General features: G+C 40.5%; 2 protein-coding genes across 4 annotated transcripts in view; both read right to left on the reverse strand.

Annotated features, from left to right (window-relative positions):
- The window catches only part of LOC132197610 (protein bark beetle), a 42,312-nt gene that overhangs the window by 12,268 nt on the left and 13,122 nt on the right, over positions 1 to 16,922 (reverse strand). The window contains exons 1-10 of one of the 3 annotated variants that reach the window (XM_059620990.1): positions 13,700 to 14,046; positions 10,173 to 10,333; positions 8,310 to 8,506; positions 6,766 to 7,107; positions 5,022 to 5,263; positions 4,712 to 4,961; positions 3,594 to 4,102; positions 2,512 to 3,005; positions 1,345 to 1,779; positions 146 to 483 (exon numbers count right to left, since the gene is read on the reverse strand). In XM_059620990.1, coding sequence (XP_059476973.1) covers positions 146 to 483; positions 1,345 to 1,779; positions 2,512 to 3,005; positions 3,594 to 4,102; positions 4,712 to 4,961; positions 5,022 to 5,263; positions 6,766 to 7,107; positions 8,310 to 8,506; positions 10,173 to 10,333; positions 13,700 to 13,951 — 3,220 coding nt within the window. In that variant the 5' untranslated portion in view covers positions 13,952 to 14,046. Of the gene's footprint in view, positions 1 to 145; positions 484 to 1,344; positions 1,780 to 2,511; positions 3,006 to 3,593; positions 4,103 to 4,711; positions 4,962 to 5,021; positions 5,264 to 6,765; positions 7,108 to 8,309; positions 8,507 to 10,172; positions 10,334 to 13,699; positions 14,047 to 16,922 lie in introns of those variants that run through there. The other 2 variants (XM_059620991.1, XM_059620993.1) reach the window with 2 other exon arrangements.
- LOC132197613 (uncharacterized) lies at positions 14,760 to 16,840 on the reverse strand. Its single transcript, XM_059620998.1, has 8 exons — positions 16,692 to 16,840; positions 16,044 to 16,189; positions 15,938 to 15,977; positions 15,581 to 15,664; positions 15,497 to 15,524; positions 15,381 to 15,439; positions 15,189 to 15,306; positions 14,760 to 15,132 (listed from the first exon to the last, which is right to left on the reverse strand). The coding sequence occupies exons 2-8, from the start codon at positions 16,172 to 16,174 to the stop codon at positions 14,888 to 14,890; spliced, it is 705 nt and encodes a 234-aa protein (XP_059476981.1). The 5' UTR covers positions 16,175 to 16,189; positions 16,692 to 16,840; the 3' UTR covers positions 14,760 to 14,887.

The following is a 16,922-nucleotide window of genomic DNA, read 5'->3' on the forward strand; positions in this document are numbered from 1 at the left end:
ATTAAATTGGTCTCACGCTTGTGCATCAAGTGCAAATAATAATAAACGCTACCTTTTTAAGGTACTTTTTGACTAGGAAAACCCCCAGAAAATGTATCTCAATGCAGCTAATTTAGAGTTATTTTTGAGACGGGGAGACACTGACCGGCCTTCTCGATGGTGATGAACTGGAGGTCGGAGCGTTCGGCGAGGACGCCGAAGCGCATTCCGGCCCACGAGGGCAGGTAGCAGCGCAGGCCGACGTCGTTTTCGTGGCTGCACGAGTTCTCAAAGTCGGCGAGGCCCTCGGCCCTGCACGCGGTCACGTCAAGGTCGTCCTCCAAGCACTGCACGTTGGCCAACACGATCGGCTCGGCCGTGCCCGCCTCGGGCATGTCCGCGCGCTCCAAAAACCAGTCGTCAGGGTTCAGCACCAGGCCCAGCTGGTGACACGCCACCTCGGCCGCGCGCATGTTCCAGTTGTAGTTGCAAACCGTGCCCCACCTGACCAAAGCAAAACATTCCAAATTTTAGTTCACAAAACACATTCCATGTTTTTACTCCAATTTTATCATGAAAGTAATGAAATAGATTCAGTTAAATTAAGTTCTACCTAGGTTTAAACCTACATCAGTGAATTTAATGGGCAGTTTTATTTTGACCTTGTTTAGGAAGGGTAAACAAATTTGAATGATTCCTTGAAGTGTATAAAAATGAAGTTACAAAGGATTTTGACAAATTCATAAAATAACCCAATTTAAAGGGCCTCAAAGTTGTAAATTGTTTTAGGGGTTTTTTTTTTAATCAAAAGTATCTTGGATTTCTGTTTGAAAAACCACGTTTTTTACCCTTCGACCCTGAATAATTTAAAAAAGAAAAAAGCTTCCATCACCAATTTTTCATACGTTCTTCCTTACTAACATACCAAACTTAAGGCTATTCTGAAACTTGAAATTTATATTTCGGCAGCAAATTTAAAAATTCATGCTGGCAAAAGTGACCTCGAACTTTGACCTGCAACCTTGGGCACTGCGGCAAAGTTGTAAGTCGTATCAATTCCAACAGCTTTTTAACGAATTTCTAACAAAAACCAAGATATTTTGAATTTTCAAAATCTCCTTTTAAAAAAATTCTATCTTTGCGCGCAATTTTGAGAATATTTCCAAATCCTTTGCAACTTAATATCTCTATAAAAGCCCCTGCCAATTTTTATCCAAGCCCATGTCAAAAGTTGGTAAAAAAACCTGCCAAAAAACTTTTCTAGAACACACAAAAGAGAATTGTTTAATATTGAATTATTGAAAAGAAATTACAAGATTATTAAAATGTTGGTATTTGGGGGCGAAAACGAAATTCAAAACTCACGTTTCGTTGACTTTGAGCTGGAGGCGGCCCTCGCGGTCGGTGCGTCCGCCGAGGAGCCTGACGGGGACGGCGGAGGTGTCGTTCAGGGGCTCCTCGCGCTCGAGGGTGAGGAGGATGTCGTTGGGGGCGCGGCCGCGCGCCTCCAGCTTGCCGGCGACCATGATGCCGACGGAGGGGCGGAAGCGCAGGGTGACGCCGGCCTGCAGGGTGAGGCGGCCGCCGACGCGCACGCTCACGTCGCGCGTCACCAGGTACTCGCCCGCGCGCAGTGTCTCCTGCCCGTCCACCTCGCCCCCCACCTCACCCTCCTCCGAAAACGCCGCCACGAACGTCGGCTGGCTGATGATCGTGTTCGCCGAAGGGTTGCTGCTGTGCAGCAGGTACGGAATGTACTCGATCTGCGCCAGGTCGAACCGGTCCTTCCGGTGGAACAGCCTACAAAACACATTTTCATAGAAAATCAATAAAAAATAGAAATAAAAACCGATAAGAACTGAAGTTTGCATTAAAAAAAATTAGTGTCCTTACATAATATCAGTATAGGTTGTAAATTTTCTACCAAAATGCCATCAATTTTACCAAATTACTACCTGATATTTGATTAAAGGAGCATCGTTTTTTGAAAAATGGTTGTTCATTGAAATTTAAATTGTGAGGAAATAATTTAATCTTCTATGAAGACCCATGATTCTATTATGAATATCAAAATTTATTGAGGGCGATCCAAAAGGCTAACTTGGCCCAGGCTAAATTAACCTGGCCCGGGCTAATTTAACCCGCCATTCAATTTTGCTGGTGGGCTAAGTTAGCCCGGGGCTAAGTCAAGTTAGCCTGGGCCAGGTTAGGCTTTTGGATCGCCCTCATTAGCTTTTAGTAGCAGTTCTACTCATTTCTGATTATAATAATGAACTTTTCTGAAGTTGATTACGTTTCAAACCACTTTTGATCTTCTTCTGAAGTTTTCAAAAGCTGTACGAAATGGGAGAATAAAACTTTTTGCTATTTTGATGAAAACAATTCCAAACTCCTTTATATCAAAAGCTCATTAGAAACAAACTTTAACTGAATCAAGAAACAACCCCTCAGTTGAAACTCTAGAGTCATGCAACATGGCGTTCAAAATGCCAGGTTTTGTCAAGAGATAGAATTGAAAATCTTCGGACTGACCTGTCGTAAATGGTCCTCTCGTTGGCATATCCGAGCCAGTTGTAGGTGCAGTTGATGGTCTGGCTCTGGTCGAGGAGGCGCGAGCCGATCTCGTACTCGGAGGCGTGGTTTTGGAGGATGTTGCGGAAGACGTGGACGTTGGCCGAGGCGACGACGACGGCGGCGGCGACCCTGCTGCGCGGCGCCAGACTCTCGAAGGGCTCGGCGACCGCGTTGTCGCGCACAAAGTTGCGCGTGAAGAGCAGGTGCTGCGCCTCTCCGTACGGGGACAGGCCCAGCTGCACCACGAACACGCCAGAGTTCTCCGAGAACTCGTTGGCCTGCACCAGCAGCTCCGTCGGCAGCACCTCGAGCTCCTCCCACGGCCCGTTGTGGATCTGCAGCGCCCCGAACGTGTGCTGCGCGAACCAGTTGTGCTCGATCTTGCCGCGCACGTTCACCGCCGGCGCCATCCGCAGCCCCAGCCGGTTTGACGCAAATTTGTTGTGTCCAACCTGAAAATTTCGCACGTCAAAACTCGTCCTCCAAGGTCAAAAGGTCACGTCAAATACGGATAGACTTCGTCAAGACGAGTTCAACGACAGGTCGCAAGGCTAGTCTTTGACCAAAATTTACAAAGTTATCCAAGTTTTGGCAACGGCCGCCATCTTGAAAAAATGAGAACCTTTCCAAGATTGGCAAAAGAGGGTTTGCACATGAATCAAGATTCAAAATGATTTTAATGGTCTTCCTGAACAGATTATGTCGGAGAAAAATTTAAAATTCACTAAAAAAAGTTAAGTTTGCTATTAAAAATAAACTGGGCCTTTAAAGGAGAGGTAATCAAAATATTCCTCAGATACAATCCTGGTAAAATTGGTCAAGAGGATGATGATTGTGTAAATATTTTAGCAAAAGGACCAAAATTGAATCAACCATGTGAAATTTTCAATTGACGGCCATCTTCTTAAAAATGGCGGCTATTTGGATGTTTCAAATGCATCTTTGTCAGTTTTTACTGAAATTGGTCTTCGTGACACATCGTTGGAATCGTCTTGGCAAATGCTATCCGATGGTGACAAGGGTTTTCAGATTAATGTTACCTGGAGAGTGACGAAGTGGGACTTGTGGAGGGGGCGCCAGCAGGTGCGGATGTCGAGGGCAACGCGGGCGCTGTCGTTGAACCAGTTGGCGGAGACGTTGACGAGGGCGGGCGTGCAGAAGTTGCCGACGAGGACGGCGGCCTCGAGGTTCCTGAAGAGGACCGAGTGCGTGACGATGGCCTCGTGCACGAACGCCACCAGGCCCTCGGTCTCGTTGAGGTGCACGGCGACCCCGTGACCTTGGTTGCTGCTGACCACGCACCGTGTCACGTTGACGCTGCCGCCCGAGTGCGTCACGTTGACGCCGTCGCCGACGTTGAAGGCGACGCGGCTGTCCGTCACGTTCACGTCGCCCACGCCGCTTGCCACGTGCACGCCCGCCACGTGGCCGTTGCTTGAAACGGAGCTGTTGTGCACGTGCACGCCGCTCCGCAGATTCTCCACGCCCACGCCCCGCCCGTTGTTGTCCACCACCACGCACTCCGTCAGGTTCAGGTCAAACGACTTTTCTGTTCACGCGAAAGCACAAAATTCAATAAATCAGTTTCACAAAATTTGAGATTAGGAAATTGTTTATCAAAATTTAAAAATGCTTCTTTATAAATAAATGTTGCACGGTAAGAAATTCACCTCTTACAATTCTTAAGGTGGTGTAAGAATTTTAACCGATTTTCAACCTTCAAAAAAGAGTTTGGAGTTTTAAAAATGAAATTATTTTCAAAGCTTATACTATGGTTGCACTATTTTTAAATTGGTTGGAAGTTTCACGTTCTACTTTTAACAATAAGTGCAAAGTGTATTTCAAGTTTTCTGTGGCAACAAATCCCACACTACATTAAACAAATTTCAAAAGATAAATTTCAGCTGGAAAAAATTTGGCCCACACTCAAAATCATAGCTCGGCCAATTATTTTAAGTTCAATTATTAAGTTAAAAAAAAAATTAATTGGGTGGGTGGTGCCTTCTGTACCACCAATAAAGGGCACAGGCCGACAAGACTTTGTCTTGGCCTGACCCTAAAAAAAAATAAAAAAATAAAAAAAAAATTAAATCTTGACATTTCTGGCCTGTTTCTGGCTCGAAAGAAAATCCTCAATTTAAAGGTAAAATTATCTCACTGTGTCCGGAGATGAGTTGCATGTAGACGAGGGTGTGCGTGCGCGGCTGGGCCTTGAAGCGGATGAAGACGTTGTTCCTGGTGGAGGTGACGCTCTGCGCGAAGGTGCCGTTGCGGACGACGTACCTGGCCAACAAGCGGTCGGCGGCACTGGTGCCGTCGAACACCTCGACGGTGGCGCTCTCGTTGCGCTCAGTCTCCACCGAGAGGAACCTGAGCGTCAACACCTGGCCCTCCTTGGTGAAGAAGTACTAAGGAATAAAAAAGAAACAAAATCAGGACCTGTCGCCACTCGAGGGTGCGAAACTCGCCTTGTTGCAGTCCTTGTCGACGGGGTTGTACTTGCCCTGCTCGGCGAAGATGGGGATCGGGAACGTCTGGCTGTTGGTGATGGGAAACGTGCAGAAGTCGAAGACGTCGGCGCCGTCGATGACCTTGCGGTCGGGCACCTCGTCATGGTGCACGTAGCGCACCCCGTCCGCCCCGTTCCCCGTCACCACGCTCCCCACCATGTGCACCAGCCCCGTCGAGCTATTCACGTACACCCCGAAACCTGCAATTTTTATTCCAAAACATGCACATTTTAACAAAATCCCATTTTACAAAACTTAAAATTGCAACCCAATTAATTAATCAACCAACACAGTGTAAATAATTTTTTCTAAAATTTTTTCTTCTTTAAATTCCAGTTTCCATTTTAAATTTTTTTCCAAAGAAAAAGTTAGAAACCGAGTGAGAAAAACAATGCTAGGAAAACGAATTAAAATGTTCAAATATCAACTTTTAATTGGAAATTTTCATTCTTATCTTCAAAACAGATTTATATTCCCGTTTTCAAAATAATTAATTTTTCCACATTAAATTCAATACAATTAGGGCATTACTTTTTAAATTAAAAATAAAAATTCTTTCCAAAATCCATATCTTGCGGATTGAGCTAATTTTTTCATATCCTTAGAAGGAATAAGAAATAGCGTCCCTTGATGGATTGGCACAATTGAAAATTGACACTTTTAGCTAATAAAATAAAAAATAGTAAATAATTTTTAGCATTGCATTGTGCTATTTTTAGTACCAATTCATGCAAATTTGATTTAAATTGACTCCTTTAGATTTAATGTTTTAAATCGAGTAATGTTTTTTAATGAGAGCAAAAAATGTATGTAACTAAATGAAACGTTGTAAAATTGTGCTGCTTTGTCAGCGGTGGAATGGAAATGACAAATGGGAAGCAGAGTGAATGGAGAGTTTGGCAACGTTGCCAACGGAAGTGACAAAACAACCTACGCCTTGACTAATCCCTTGCGCACTCGGCTGGCTAACGAGGGTGGGTCGAATCAGGTCAAATGTCACTTTATTCCATTTCAAGCATATCAAATTCGCCAAAAGTGAGCGAGGTTCAAAGTGGTTTTAATCAGACAAATAAGCTCAAGTTAAATTCTTAGACAAATATTACATTCAATTGTGATCATGGGGAGCATCATCGCATAAATTTTAAAGTTTTAGTTGCTCAAAAGCGTGTAGTTAAAACCTAATTAAAACGATGGCTGAGCAACTGTGTTCTAGAAACTTGCAGGCCACTCTTCACCAGACAAAATCTTGACATGCATTGGAATGTATGAAACTTTTGGTAAAGCAACCAAAGAAATTGCGAGAAAGACTGAAATTTCCTACAGCAGAAGTCCGAAAAAAATTGAAAAATTCAATAACACTGTGTTGAGATTGATGCTCACTTAGATATTCTTCACCAAAATCCAATAGTAATGATAGCTAGAATATTAAGTGAGCATAAGAATAATTAAAAATATATTCTTTATGAAATAAGAGAAATTGTACACAAATACCAATTCTAAGATATGAATGAGTTTTTAATATGCTATTTTGAGTAAAAAAAAAAAATGTGTAAATTGACTTCTAGAATTATGTGAAATAACATATTTCAAAAGTTGTCAATGCGTTGACAATTATATGAAATAAAAATTCTACTCTATTCACAATTTTGGTTGTCGCAAAGAGGAATTTTGCCAAAATTTGGAATAATTGCAAAAAATTCACCTGCGTTGTTGGCGAAGGTTGAGTCGGTGATGGCGACGGGAGCCTGAGGCCTGGTGACGTTGAGGCCGTGGAAGGCGGCGTTGGTGACGGTGAGGGCGTGCATCTTGGGGGGCACACCGGCGACCTGGAGGGCGGCGACGAGGGCGCCGTCGGCGGCGACGCCGGCGTGCCGCAGCTCGGTGTGGCGCAGCTCGGACAGGGACACGCTCGCGTACAGGGTGTTGCCGTGCGCCAACACGCGCTGGTGCCGCGCACCCTCGAAACTCACCCCGCGCCAGTGCTGCGCCGCCCGGCCCCCCGACACCCGCCCCAAACACTCCAGCCCCAGGTCAGGGTGGTAGTCTGCAACAGCAACAACAAATTCATCAACATGCAAGGACTATTTTTACATCTAAACTATAATTAGAAAATTTTAAACTCTTCAGTAATCAGAATTTGTAATTATTGCCTCGGCAGGCTGATCATTATTGATCAAATATTTTATGACTGGTCAAACTTGTATTTTTATATCATTAAGCCTCTTGACAATTAATTAGACGGCGAATAAAAATTTGGAGAAAATAGGAAAATACTTAGGATTGATTCCATACGAGGGCGTTAAAAATTGTCAGTCGAAATACATAAAAGTCGATAATTTTATCAATGAAAACCGCCTACCCATAAGTAACCCCCCCCCCCCCCCCGAAATAACTAAATTCTTCAAATTGCTTTCCATATATTACAGTTGTTTTATTCCTAAAACAGTTAACTCAAAAGTTTAATCTTTCTGTTTGTGATATGTATTTGAAAAAGACTTTTCAAGACCAATTTTGAAACCCCCGAATACTTTTCAATGGTGACCAAACGTGTACGGACAAGTTTAAGGTCACTTGCAGACAAATTTTTACTTCGCGTCGAATTTTCAAAATGAACCACCTTTTCGATTTTTCTGAAGGTGTAGGAAAAAATTGCCATTCTAATTACTATAAAATGGTATGGTGAATTTCAAAATTGCGTTATTAGTTTTCCACTTTAAGTTAAAAAAAATGAGAATGTTGTTCGACGCACTATCTGAATGTTAGTCATCAGCGATCCCACATTTTCAATTAGTTTTCATTTTATTTATTACAAAAGAATAAAACATAAAAAGTACTTTTGAAATTGGACGGAATCTGTTTTAACAAAAACGATTGCAACATTCAAGTTAGACATTTGATTATCACTCAAAATACGGTTTTAATCCAAGTTTAATGTACGTTTAAACGGGAGCCGGAGACGAAAAACCGCAATAATTAATATTTCATTGTGTAAATGTTTATATTGCGGGGCGTGCAGAGAAGTGTGGGTGGCGGCGCGTGACTCGGAGGAGAGGAATCCCCCGGCCTGGGAAACGCTTGGTTGCCGTTGCTGCAAAAAAACGAGCCACCTGTTCGAAACAATCTTCGTCAGGAAGTGACAACTTGATTCGAACGAGAAAAGCGGCGCTTTTACCGCTACAAAGACGAACAAAAATTGGGTCCCGACTCCCCAATTAACGCCGTGATGATAATTAAAAAAATTATTACCACAAACTCCGGCGCCCATTTGTCTGCTGGGCCAGTTGGGGCAGTTTTGCAGGGCGTCGTGGGCGGGGCCGCAGTTGGGGGCTTCAAGCAGCAGCCGGGGCTGCGGCAGCCCCGGCTGCCGGTCGAGCCACGCCCACCACCGGCCCCCGTCGAAGCCCATCTGCCGACACGCCACGTCCACGTCCGTCAAAGTCCAGCTGCGAAAACAACAATCAGACGAAAATGTTTTAATTTGTTTGAAGAATAATCGCGAATCTTGCTTGGGCTCAGTGACCTTTCACACAATGTCAACTCAAGTTTTATTTATAAAGGACACGCAATTGACATTATTGTGGAGCACGCCAAAAATATACTTTTTCAACTCTCCTTTACATAATTATATATATGAAAAAAAAGTTTTTTTTCAGAGCGGCTTTTGCTGAAAATTTTTTTTATACAATTGTGATAATTGTTTTAGATTTCCAAGAGAACATGTAAAATGGAACAAATTGGGAGAAATGAATTTTTGAAAACTAAAATTGTCCAATTTAATTGTTAAAAAATTGGCTTGATTGAAAAGATAATTTCGTCAAACCCCAATCAAGTTGTTAAACAAAATCAGCTCACCAAGTCATCATACAAATTTTCATAAATCATAGATGAGAGAGGAAACGTCTTAAATCAAACAATTTTATCAGCGTAAATACCCCACGCTTCTCTTTCAGACAGAATTTCTATAGTTGCAAAAAGTGATTCACGTGGCTTTAACTTTCCCCTTATTTATCATAAATGGAACATGAATCAGGCCGCATTAGGTGATTCACCCTGGTGACCCGAGGCAATTATATGAATTTTTTTATAACACAATTCCAAGAAGAACAAGCGCCAATGTTTTGTCACAATTATATGTTGTGACTCAGATAAAAAGTGTTTTTAGTCAATTAACAGTAATTAATAAAAATTGCCTGCATCTTAAAAGCAGAATTAAATAATAGCTTGAACGCTGATTATAATTATTCAAAATCATTTTAAAGAACCGCATTTATTAAAATTGATTCAATCAAATTGAAAGACAAATTAAATGGAAAATTTATTTTATGTAAAAAAAAAATGAATTTAACCAAATCAAATCACATCAATTTAAATGGAAAAATCAAATAGATTTAAGTCACATGAAATTATATTAAAATTAAGTTTAACTCAATCTATAAAAGTAATGAAATTAAATGTAATTCATACATTTAATTAACTGAAACTAAATAAAATTACATAGAATTAATTTAAATGAAATTGAATTATGTGAATGCAAATTGGATTTAATAAAATTAAGTGGAATCAAAGTAAAGTAAATTAAATGTATCAAAAGCAAATTTAATCATTCAGACTAGTTTTAAAAAAATGCTATGCAAGTTAAGTAAATTATGAAATACAAAGATTTGATGAATAGAATAAAATTAAACTATATCATATTAAATGAATTTGAGTGAATTGAAATGAAATAATAATATTGAGTTATGTATAATTTAACAATGAGGAGAATCGAATTGAAATTAGACTTTAGACTTAACAATAAACATTAATTATAACACTTGAAATGAAAAGCAATAAAATATTTTTAAATTTAAAAAAATGAAAGAAATAATATTGAAAAAATTGAAACAAAACTTACTGAAGTGCAATTAAATTAAAGGGGAAAATATTATATCAAATGAAATTATGTCAAATTTAAATGAATTTTAATAAATTAAATAAAAAAATTAAATATTTAAATGAGTTTTCTTTTGCATGATTTCGCTGAAACTGTGTTCAAGAAAACCTCACCTTAAAAAAAGTAAATGGACTGAAATTCTAAAATAAATGAAAAAGGAGGATAAATTTGCATACTTTCTGGAGTTGGTGCAGAGGGAGCGCCATTTTTGGTTGTGCAGCACCTGGAGTCGTCCTGCGAGGGGCGAGGGGCCGTCGACGAGGCGCAGGGGGGCGCGGGGCAGCGGCCGGACGACGTCCTCGGCCGTCGTCAGCACCACCTTCCGCTCGGCCGTGCCCTGCAACAAACAAATTCATAATTTCAACTTCCTGCTCAGAACAAGAAACTCGCACGCGCATTGTTTTAATTTACGGTTTTTGTGCGAAAACCGTTTCTTCCTCCGACGATTCGCTTTGAAAACTTTTCAAAGCCCTGCGTGTTGTTTGGAAAAAGCAGGCTGCGAGCGGAGCAGTGTTTTGAAAACAAAAGTCGCGTGCTCGAGAACAGAGGCGGCGACTTGTCTCGATTGAGGTCAAAAGTCGGATCCTTAATTCCTCTGCAAATCGAAAATCGCAGCAACTCGCTCGCCCATTCATTCACAACAACTCCATTGTTAGCAAAACGACGCGCCAGTCAATGGAATTAATCAGTCAAAATTTGGCCACAATCGCTTTTTTAGATGTCAATTTTTGTTCACACACATGATTTCTTTTAAGAAGTAGTTTTTATTTGACCTTAGATTGAACTCAACTGCTCGCAAAATTAACATTTTAAATACCTTTTTCTAAAAGTTTGTCTGGTAAAAATTTCATCAAAATTACCCAACTAAAATCAAACAAATCCACTTAAATTAACCTTTACATATCCTTTAAAAAAATATTATTAAAAACTTTGCGTAATATAAGTCTGCTTAATCAAAATGAGTTCTAGTTTTTAGCCAAGCGAAGGTGAAAATTGTGGAATTCGGTGGCGGAAAATCGATTGTCGCCGGAAACGAAAGTGACACGTGAACCCCTCATTTGACTCCCCCTGCCCATTTCCCACGCAGTCACTTTTATTGTCAGTGATGTGAACGAATATGAATCATTTTCGTAGAGACACGGAAATTTTCTTCTCCAATTTCAACATGAGTATTAGTCTCGTCGCCGAAGTCAAAGGAAAATTGAAATGGAAAGAGTTGATTAATGGAGGTGGGCGTGTCCCTCGATTGCTCACTTGTCTCTTATCAAAAGCGAGATATTTTTGTTATCAATGTTTGGTGAAGCACCTGCGCCTTGACGCATCCACAGCAAACATTGCTTTCCTTATCTCGGCTGCTCAGAAACACTTTGATCGCATTTAATTGGGCCAAACTCTGAATTAAAACAAAAGTTTAGGTGAAATCATTGCTTTCAATCTGAAGAACGGGAGTTACAATAATTACTTTTTCTCCTTCGATTGATGACGTCTTCAAATAATTCCAATTTACTTTCATTTCCAACTAGTTTCTTTTGTAAACAGATATTCTTATATTAAAATCAGAATTAAACGAACAAAAGGAAAATATTTTGCGTTTTTTTGGATTCATTTATAAAAGTAAGTGTCTTTTTTTGAAAAGGAAACATTTTTGCATACACCATTAAAAATTTACGTTATAAGTTTAAATGATTTTTCTTTTTTAAGTTAAAATCAAATTAAAATTCTTAACTTATTCACATGCCATGCTGTTTCAGCTCTGATTTTTGCAACCTGCCTTAACGATCGGCGGAAGCGAGTTTTCGAGGAGGGCCGCCGCGGGTCAAACGTTTACTTTCGCCAAGTCTGAGGAGAAAGGCAAAGGATGAGTCACTTTTTTCAACCGAGGAAAATCAGCGCGACGAATTTCCGATCGAAAGCAAATTGAAAGAAGATATTCTTTTGAAGGGAATTTTTTTTATCGTCACGTTCAAAGTGCATTTTTTGTCGCGCGCAAGTGGATGCACCGCGTGATGACGTCACTCGAGCTGCACGCGACGAAAACAAAATCCCCGAGCCAGCCACGCGAGATAAAAAGAAAAATGAAATGAGCACTTCTTTCAATACGCGCCAGTTTTCTTTTCAAATTATTAAAATATATCTGAGAAAGTGATATTTTTAAATTAATTCAAAACGACAGAAAACAAATAACAAATGTAAATTAAAAAAATATTACACGGGAAAACTTGACAATTGCGAGTAATTGCATTGAATGAATCGATTCGTAAATTGATTTCGTTTGAGGAGTTGCGCAAGGAAAGGGGCGAGCAGTGGGCCAAGGTCACCGCCACTTGACCTGCGCTGACCCTGTCTCCGACCCGGCACGCGCGATCCCAATCAACGCTTCAATCGAAGGAAAACCGTTTCAGTTTGCAAAGCGATTTTTCAAAGGAATTTTAAAATTTTTTATTTCGTAACTATTATTTTTTAATTAGAAAGAAACTTGAACAGGGTTAATATTTTAATCTGCACTCATTGCAAAGGGAAATAATAATCAAAAAATTATTATTTTCATTCATTTCTGCAAGTCTTGTTGGCGGATCTGAATTTCCGAGCAATGGATTTTTCGGCTCTCTTCATTTCTTCACACTCGGAGTTAAGTGAAAAAAGCACGCGTCTCGTTGCATTAAACTCTTGTGGTTCTGGTCGGTGCTCGGCCGACGCCAATTATTCCTCGGCGAAGCGTGCATTTCTAACAGTGCCTGCCCGCCTCTGCCCCCCCCCCCCATTTCCCCCAAGACCGCCGCGAGTTGAAAAACCTCCGCAGGATGAGCTCCGAGTGAAATTTGTTTCAAAGAAAAAAAAAACGTTTGAAAACCGGCTTTTCATTCTTGCTTTCCTTTAATTTCTTTTGTTGGCCAAGAAAAGAGATTTTGGTCGCGGCCAATTAGCGAGCAAAGAATAAAAAGTGGATCAAGTGGATTTGGCAACAGGTGTCGCGCGGCCGCACCCTCGCACCTACCAACGGTCGAACGGTCATCCCAAGGCCAACCGACACTTGTTGCAAAAGTTGCAAATCGCAAAATGACACAATTTTTAACAGAATTGCAAAAATTGTAGTCAAATCTTCAAAAACATCAAAACTGCAACTTTTCCTTTGTTCCGAATTTTGATGTAAGAATTGGAAACATGTCAATAAAAATAAGCAGGATTTTAATTTATATTTTTAGATGAATTACATTAATTTAGGTTCAACGCCAAAAGAGTTGCAAAAGAAAATTTTAAATAAATTCAAACATATCAAACATGAATTCCAACTAAAATTTAAACTTTGTTCAATTGATTCTTCTTTTTATTATTGCTGAATATTTTTCAAATTATTCAGGGCAATATCTACGGACATAAATTAACATTGAATTTTCTCACGATATTCAAATTGTGTTTACAACTTAAAATGAACTTGAATCAAACGATTGAAAACTTTCTTTCCTTTAGCAGAGCAATGAAGACAATTTTATTGTTATTATTTTGCCGAAGGTTCGATTTGCATTGGGACGTATCGGAATTTGGTTCGGAGGGCGGAAGTCGAAACACCCCGCGCGGGTTGCCAAGTTTCCGAGCCGGCCGAAGGTATTCGCCCCGGCAGGAGTGGTGGAGCGCGAGAGGGGAGGCGTGGCAACGCCGCAACCTTTGCCAGGGCGTGAAAACAATCAGGTGGAATTTTGTTTACCTGGGCGGAGAGGATTCCGTGGACGGTGATTCCGGTGCGGGGGTAGAACCTGAGGGTGACGCCGGGCCCGAGGACGAGGTGGCCCTTCTCAGCCACCACCAGGTCGCCGCGCACCAGGTACGGGCCCCGCTCGAGCCGCTGCGTGCCCGTCACCACGCCGCCCTGCAGCTCCTCCTCCTCGGCCGCCGACAGGGACGTCGACCAGCACAACAACAACAACACCGCGGCCACCAACAACCGCATTTCGCGCATTCACCAGCGCATATTCCCAGCGAACGCGACGCAAACTCACTCTGCTCCGCGCCTGTTGTGACTGAATTGTCTGAAATTAACTGCTGCAGGCAGGTCCGTGCGAGTCTCTCCCTCCCTCGTGACGTCACCCAGGTGAGTGTCCGCTCGCCGCTCGCCAGGGGGCAGCAACGACCCTGCCCAGACGCCCGCGCTCCAACATCCAGCGCTCCAATAAATTGTTATTATTATTTTATTTAATTTTATATTTCCAGTTTATGTTTAATTAAACTCATGACATCAAACCAAGTCATTAAATGGGAGAGATTTAATTCATTTTTGTTCAAATTGAACTCAAAAATTTTATAATTAATTAATTAACGACAAATAATTCTCACATGTAACTTTTGTATTGGCGCTTTTTGTTTAATATATAATAAGTAATTAAAATTAATATTAAAATATTAATATCAATTTTTGCAATATTATTATTATTGAAGGCTCAAAATTTATTTCGAAGGCTTTTGAACAAGTTCAGATCTTCTAATTCAACGTTAAACCACTTTAATTAATAATAAATAAATTTTCAACAATTAATCAAAAATGACGAGAAATATAAATAATTTATGCGTACTTTTTTTAAATTCTTTTCCCGCGTAAAAACTGTAATAAAAGCTCATACTCATTCTCCTAATCCTCAGCAATAATGACGACGATGCCCCTGCACTGTTTTATTCATTATCATACGCAAATGCATTGGGCTTTAATTAAAATTCCAAGAGCGGAAATTCAAGTGCAGGTTATCATTTTTCAGACTGAGTGGAAAAATTAAAAACTTTCCAAAATTGTTATTTTCCTGAAATTATTTTTATTTTAAACTTTGATGCTTCTTTTAATTGATATTGCATTTTTATCAATTACATGATTATCAATTGCTGCAGATAATTTAAAAGACATGAATTAGAGACAAACGGGGGGCACCTCGCAGACGACATAATCTTCATCAGAGCAAAGAGCGTCTTCAAGCTTGGCCGCCGTTTTAGGGGAAAACTCTGCGCACACATCAACGCCCTTCTTGTATGAATCGGGCTCATTATTTGAACTGTGCCACAAATCGTCACTGTGGTAGAGCCGAGTTCCGTCAGCCCAGTAGAACTCACCAGGCCGGTTGTGCATTTCGTCTGTCGCAGAAGTCCACCACCATTCTGCCAAATCCAGATTTTTTTTAAAAGGTTCAACGAAACATGGTGACACTTCTTACTGTCACTTGCATGATATGAAGCGGTTCGGTGCAGCGCCGAAAGTTCCGACTGCGTTTTCGGTGTGGCCATGATCATTCCTTTGTCCTCGCAAAATTCCTTGGCTCTTTGCCAAGTCATCTGTAAAAATTGTCACATCATTGTTTCGCGAAATGAAAATCATAATGTGCAGGTTTTGAGAGACAAACACTCACTGCTTTGTAGTGGAAGTGGTACCTCTTGCCCCCAACTGCAGTCAACTCGTAAACCGAATCTGAAATTTACGCAACTTATTTGCTAAAAAATTACATTCCAATCAATTGGAACTTACTCGCTTTTTGACATGCCGTGTATTGCACCTGCGTAGATTTTGGATAGTTAAAAAATAAAAAGCGGCGACAATTTTAAATCTCACCGTTCTGGCAATCTGGTATTGTTTTTCTCTTGTGTCCCTGACGATTGAGGCCAACTTTTCAATCTCCGTTGCCATTCTCACAAACTGAAATTCAATGCTTTTAATTACGGACAAAATTTAATGAAAATAATTTTGACAGCAATAAAAAAATTTGTAACACTTAATGCGTTATAATAAAGGCAATAATGTGCCTTTTTCAGTGATTGGTCTAACTAGAATACTGAATTTCAGGAGGAAAATTTTCAAAGTGAGTACAAGGGTCGTTTACGTGGAAAAAAATATACTAAGTTTTATGGAAAAGCAAAAATTTAGCGGAGCCGAGAAGGGACCAAAACTTTTATAAAATATTTTACTCACCGTATCGTCAACTTTCTTTCCCCAAGACTCGATCCTTTCCCTTTGAAAGATGGATTTTTATTTCACTATTACGATCACGAATAGTTTGAGAATTTCAAATACAAACCCGCATTCGCTGGTTTTTGTAAGCTGATTTTTGACCAGTCGCGTGCTCATCTGGCAAGTTTCGTCGTCGGCGAAAGATGTTGGGACGCACGCCGCCAAACTCAGCAAAGTATAAACCGAAACAAGCAACATGGTGGTTGCTTAATTCTGAAGTGGAAATAGAAATTAATTTTTTATTCCACTTACAAGCATCGGAAAAATTCGGCCTCTTAAAGCAAAGTTCCGCCAGCGTTCTAACCAGCAGAAAAATCTCCCAAAACTATTACAAGCACCTATGATGGCAATATGATTGAGATAATTGATTAGTGAAAATCAGAAATTGAAAACTTTAAACTGCTCAGTAATATTGGGGGACATTCACCACAGATATCCTCCCATGCTAGCTATACTTATAACATGGTTATCCCGGGAGGATATCTCTAGTGAATGTCCCCCATTATTGTTAATGAGAGTGCGATCTAAACGGCTCACCTGGCCCAGGTCAAATTAACCTGGGGTGTCTAATTCAGAATAAGGCAACAAAAATTGTGGGTAAATAGCGCGATTTTTGAAATAACTAAATATATAAGAGGTAAAAAAAAAATATTTGGAACCATTTTTAAAAATTACAAGTCAGCTTTTACCGAAATACAAAAGGAGTTTTTTATACCTTGAATACCGAAGTCGGGGAGAGAGATATTGGACTAGTCTCACTCCTGAGAGCTGCCGCTTCAATGAATCTGGATTTGGTAATTTTCGTCTCATCTTTATATACTCGGATTTGACGCAAACAAGAGTGGTGGCAAAATATTTTTTTGTAACGCTGCCCTCCGCACTCATTAATATTGCGACCTCTTTTTATCCTCCAACGACTAAAAAAAGACAAACAGCATAAGTTTAA

Source organism: Neocloeon triangulifer, unplaced genomic scaffold (genome assembly GCF_031216515.1).
Source record: "Neocloeon triangulifer isolate White Clay Creek 2 clone unplaced genomic scaffold, ASM3121651v1 ptg000012l, whole genome shotgun sequence".
In the NCBI taxonomy this organism is placed as follows: Eukaryota; Metazoa; Arthropoda; class Insecta; order Ephemeroptera; family Baetidae; genus Neocloeon; species Neocloeon triangulifer.

Coding starts and splice junctions, on each gene's coding strand:
- LOC132197613 (XM_059620998.1), bottom strand. CDS start 16,174: ATGTTGCTTGTTTCGGTTTATACTTTGCTGAGTTTGGCGGCGTGCGTC. Junction 15,978..16,043: donor ACAAAAACCAGCGAATGCGG/GTTTGTATTTGA, acceptor CATCTTTCAAAG/GGAAAGGATCGAGTCTTGGG. Junction 15,307..15,380: donor ACCACTTCCACTACAAAGCA/GTGAGTGTTTGT, acceptor CAATTTTTACAG/ATGACTTGGCAAAGAGCCAA.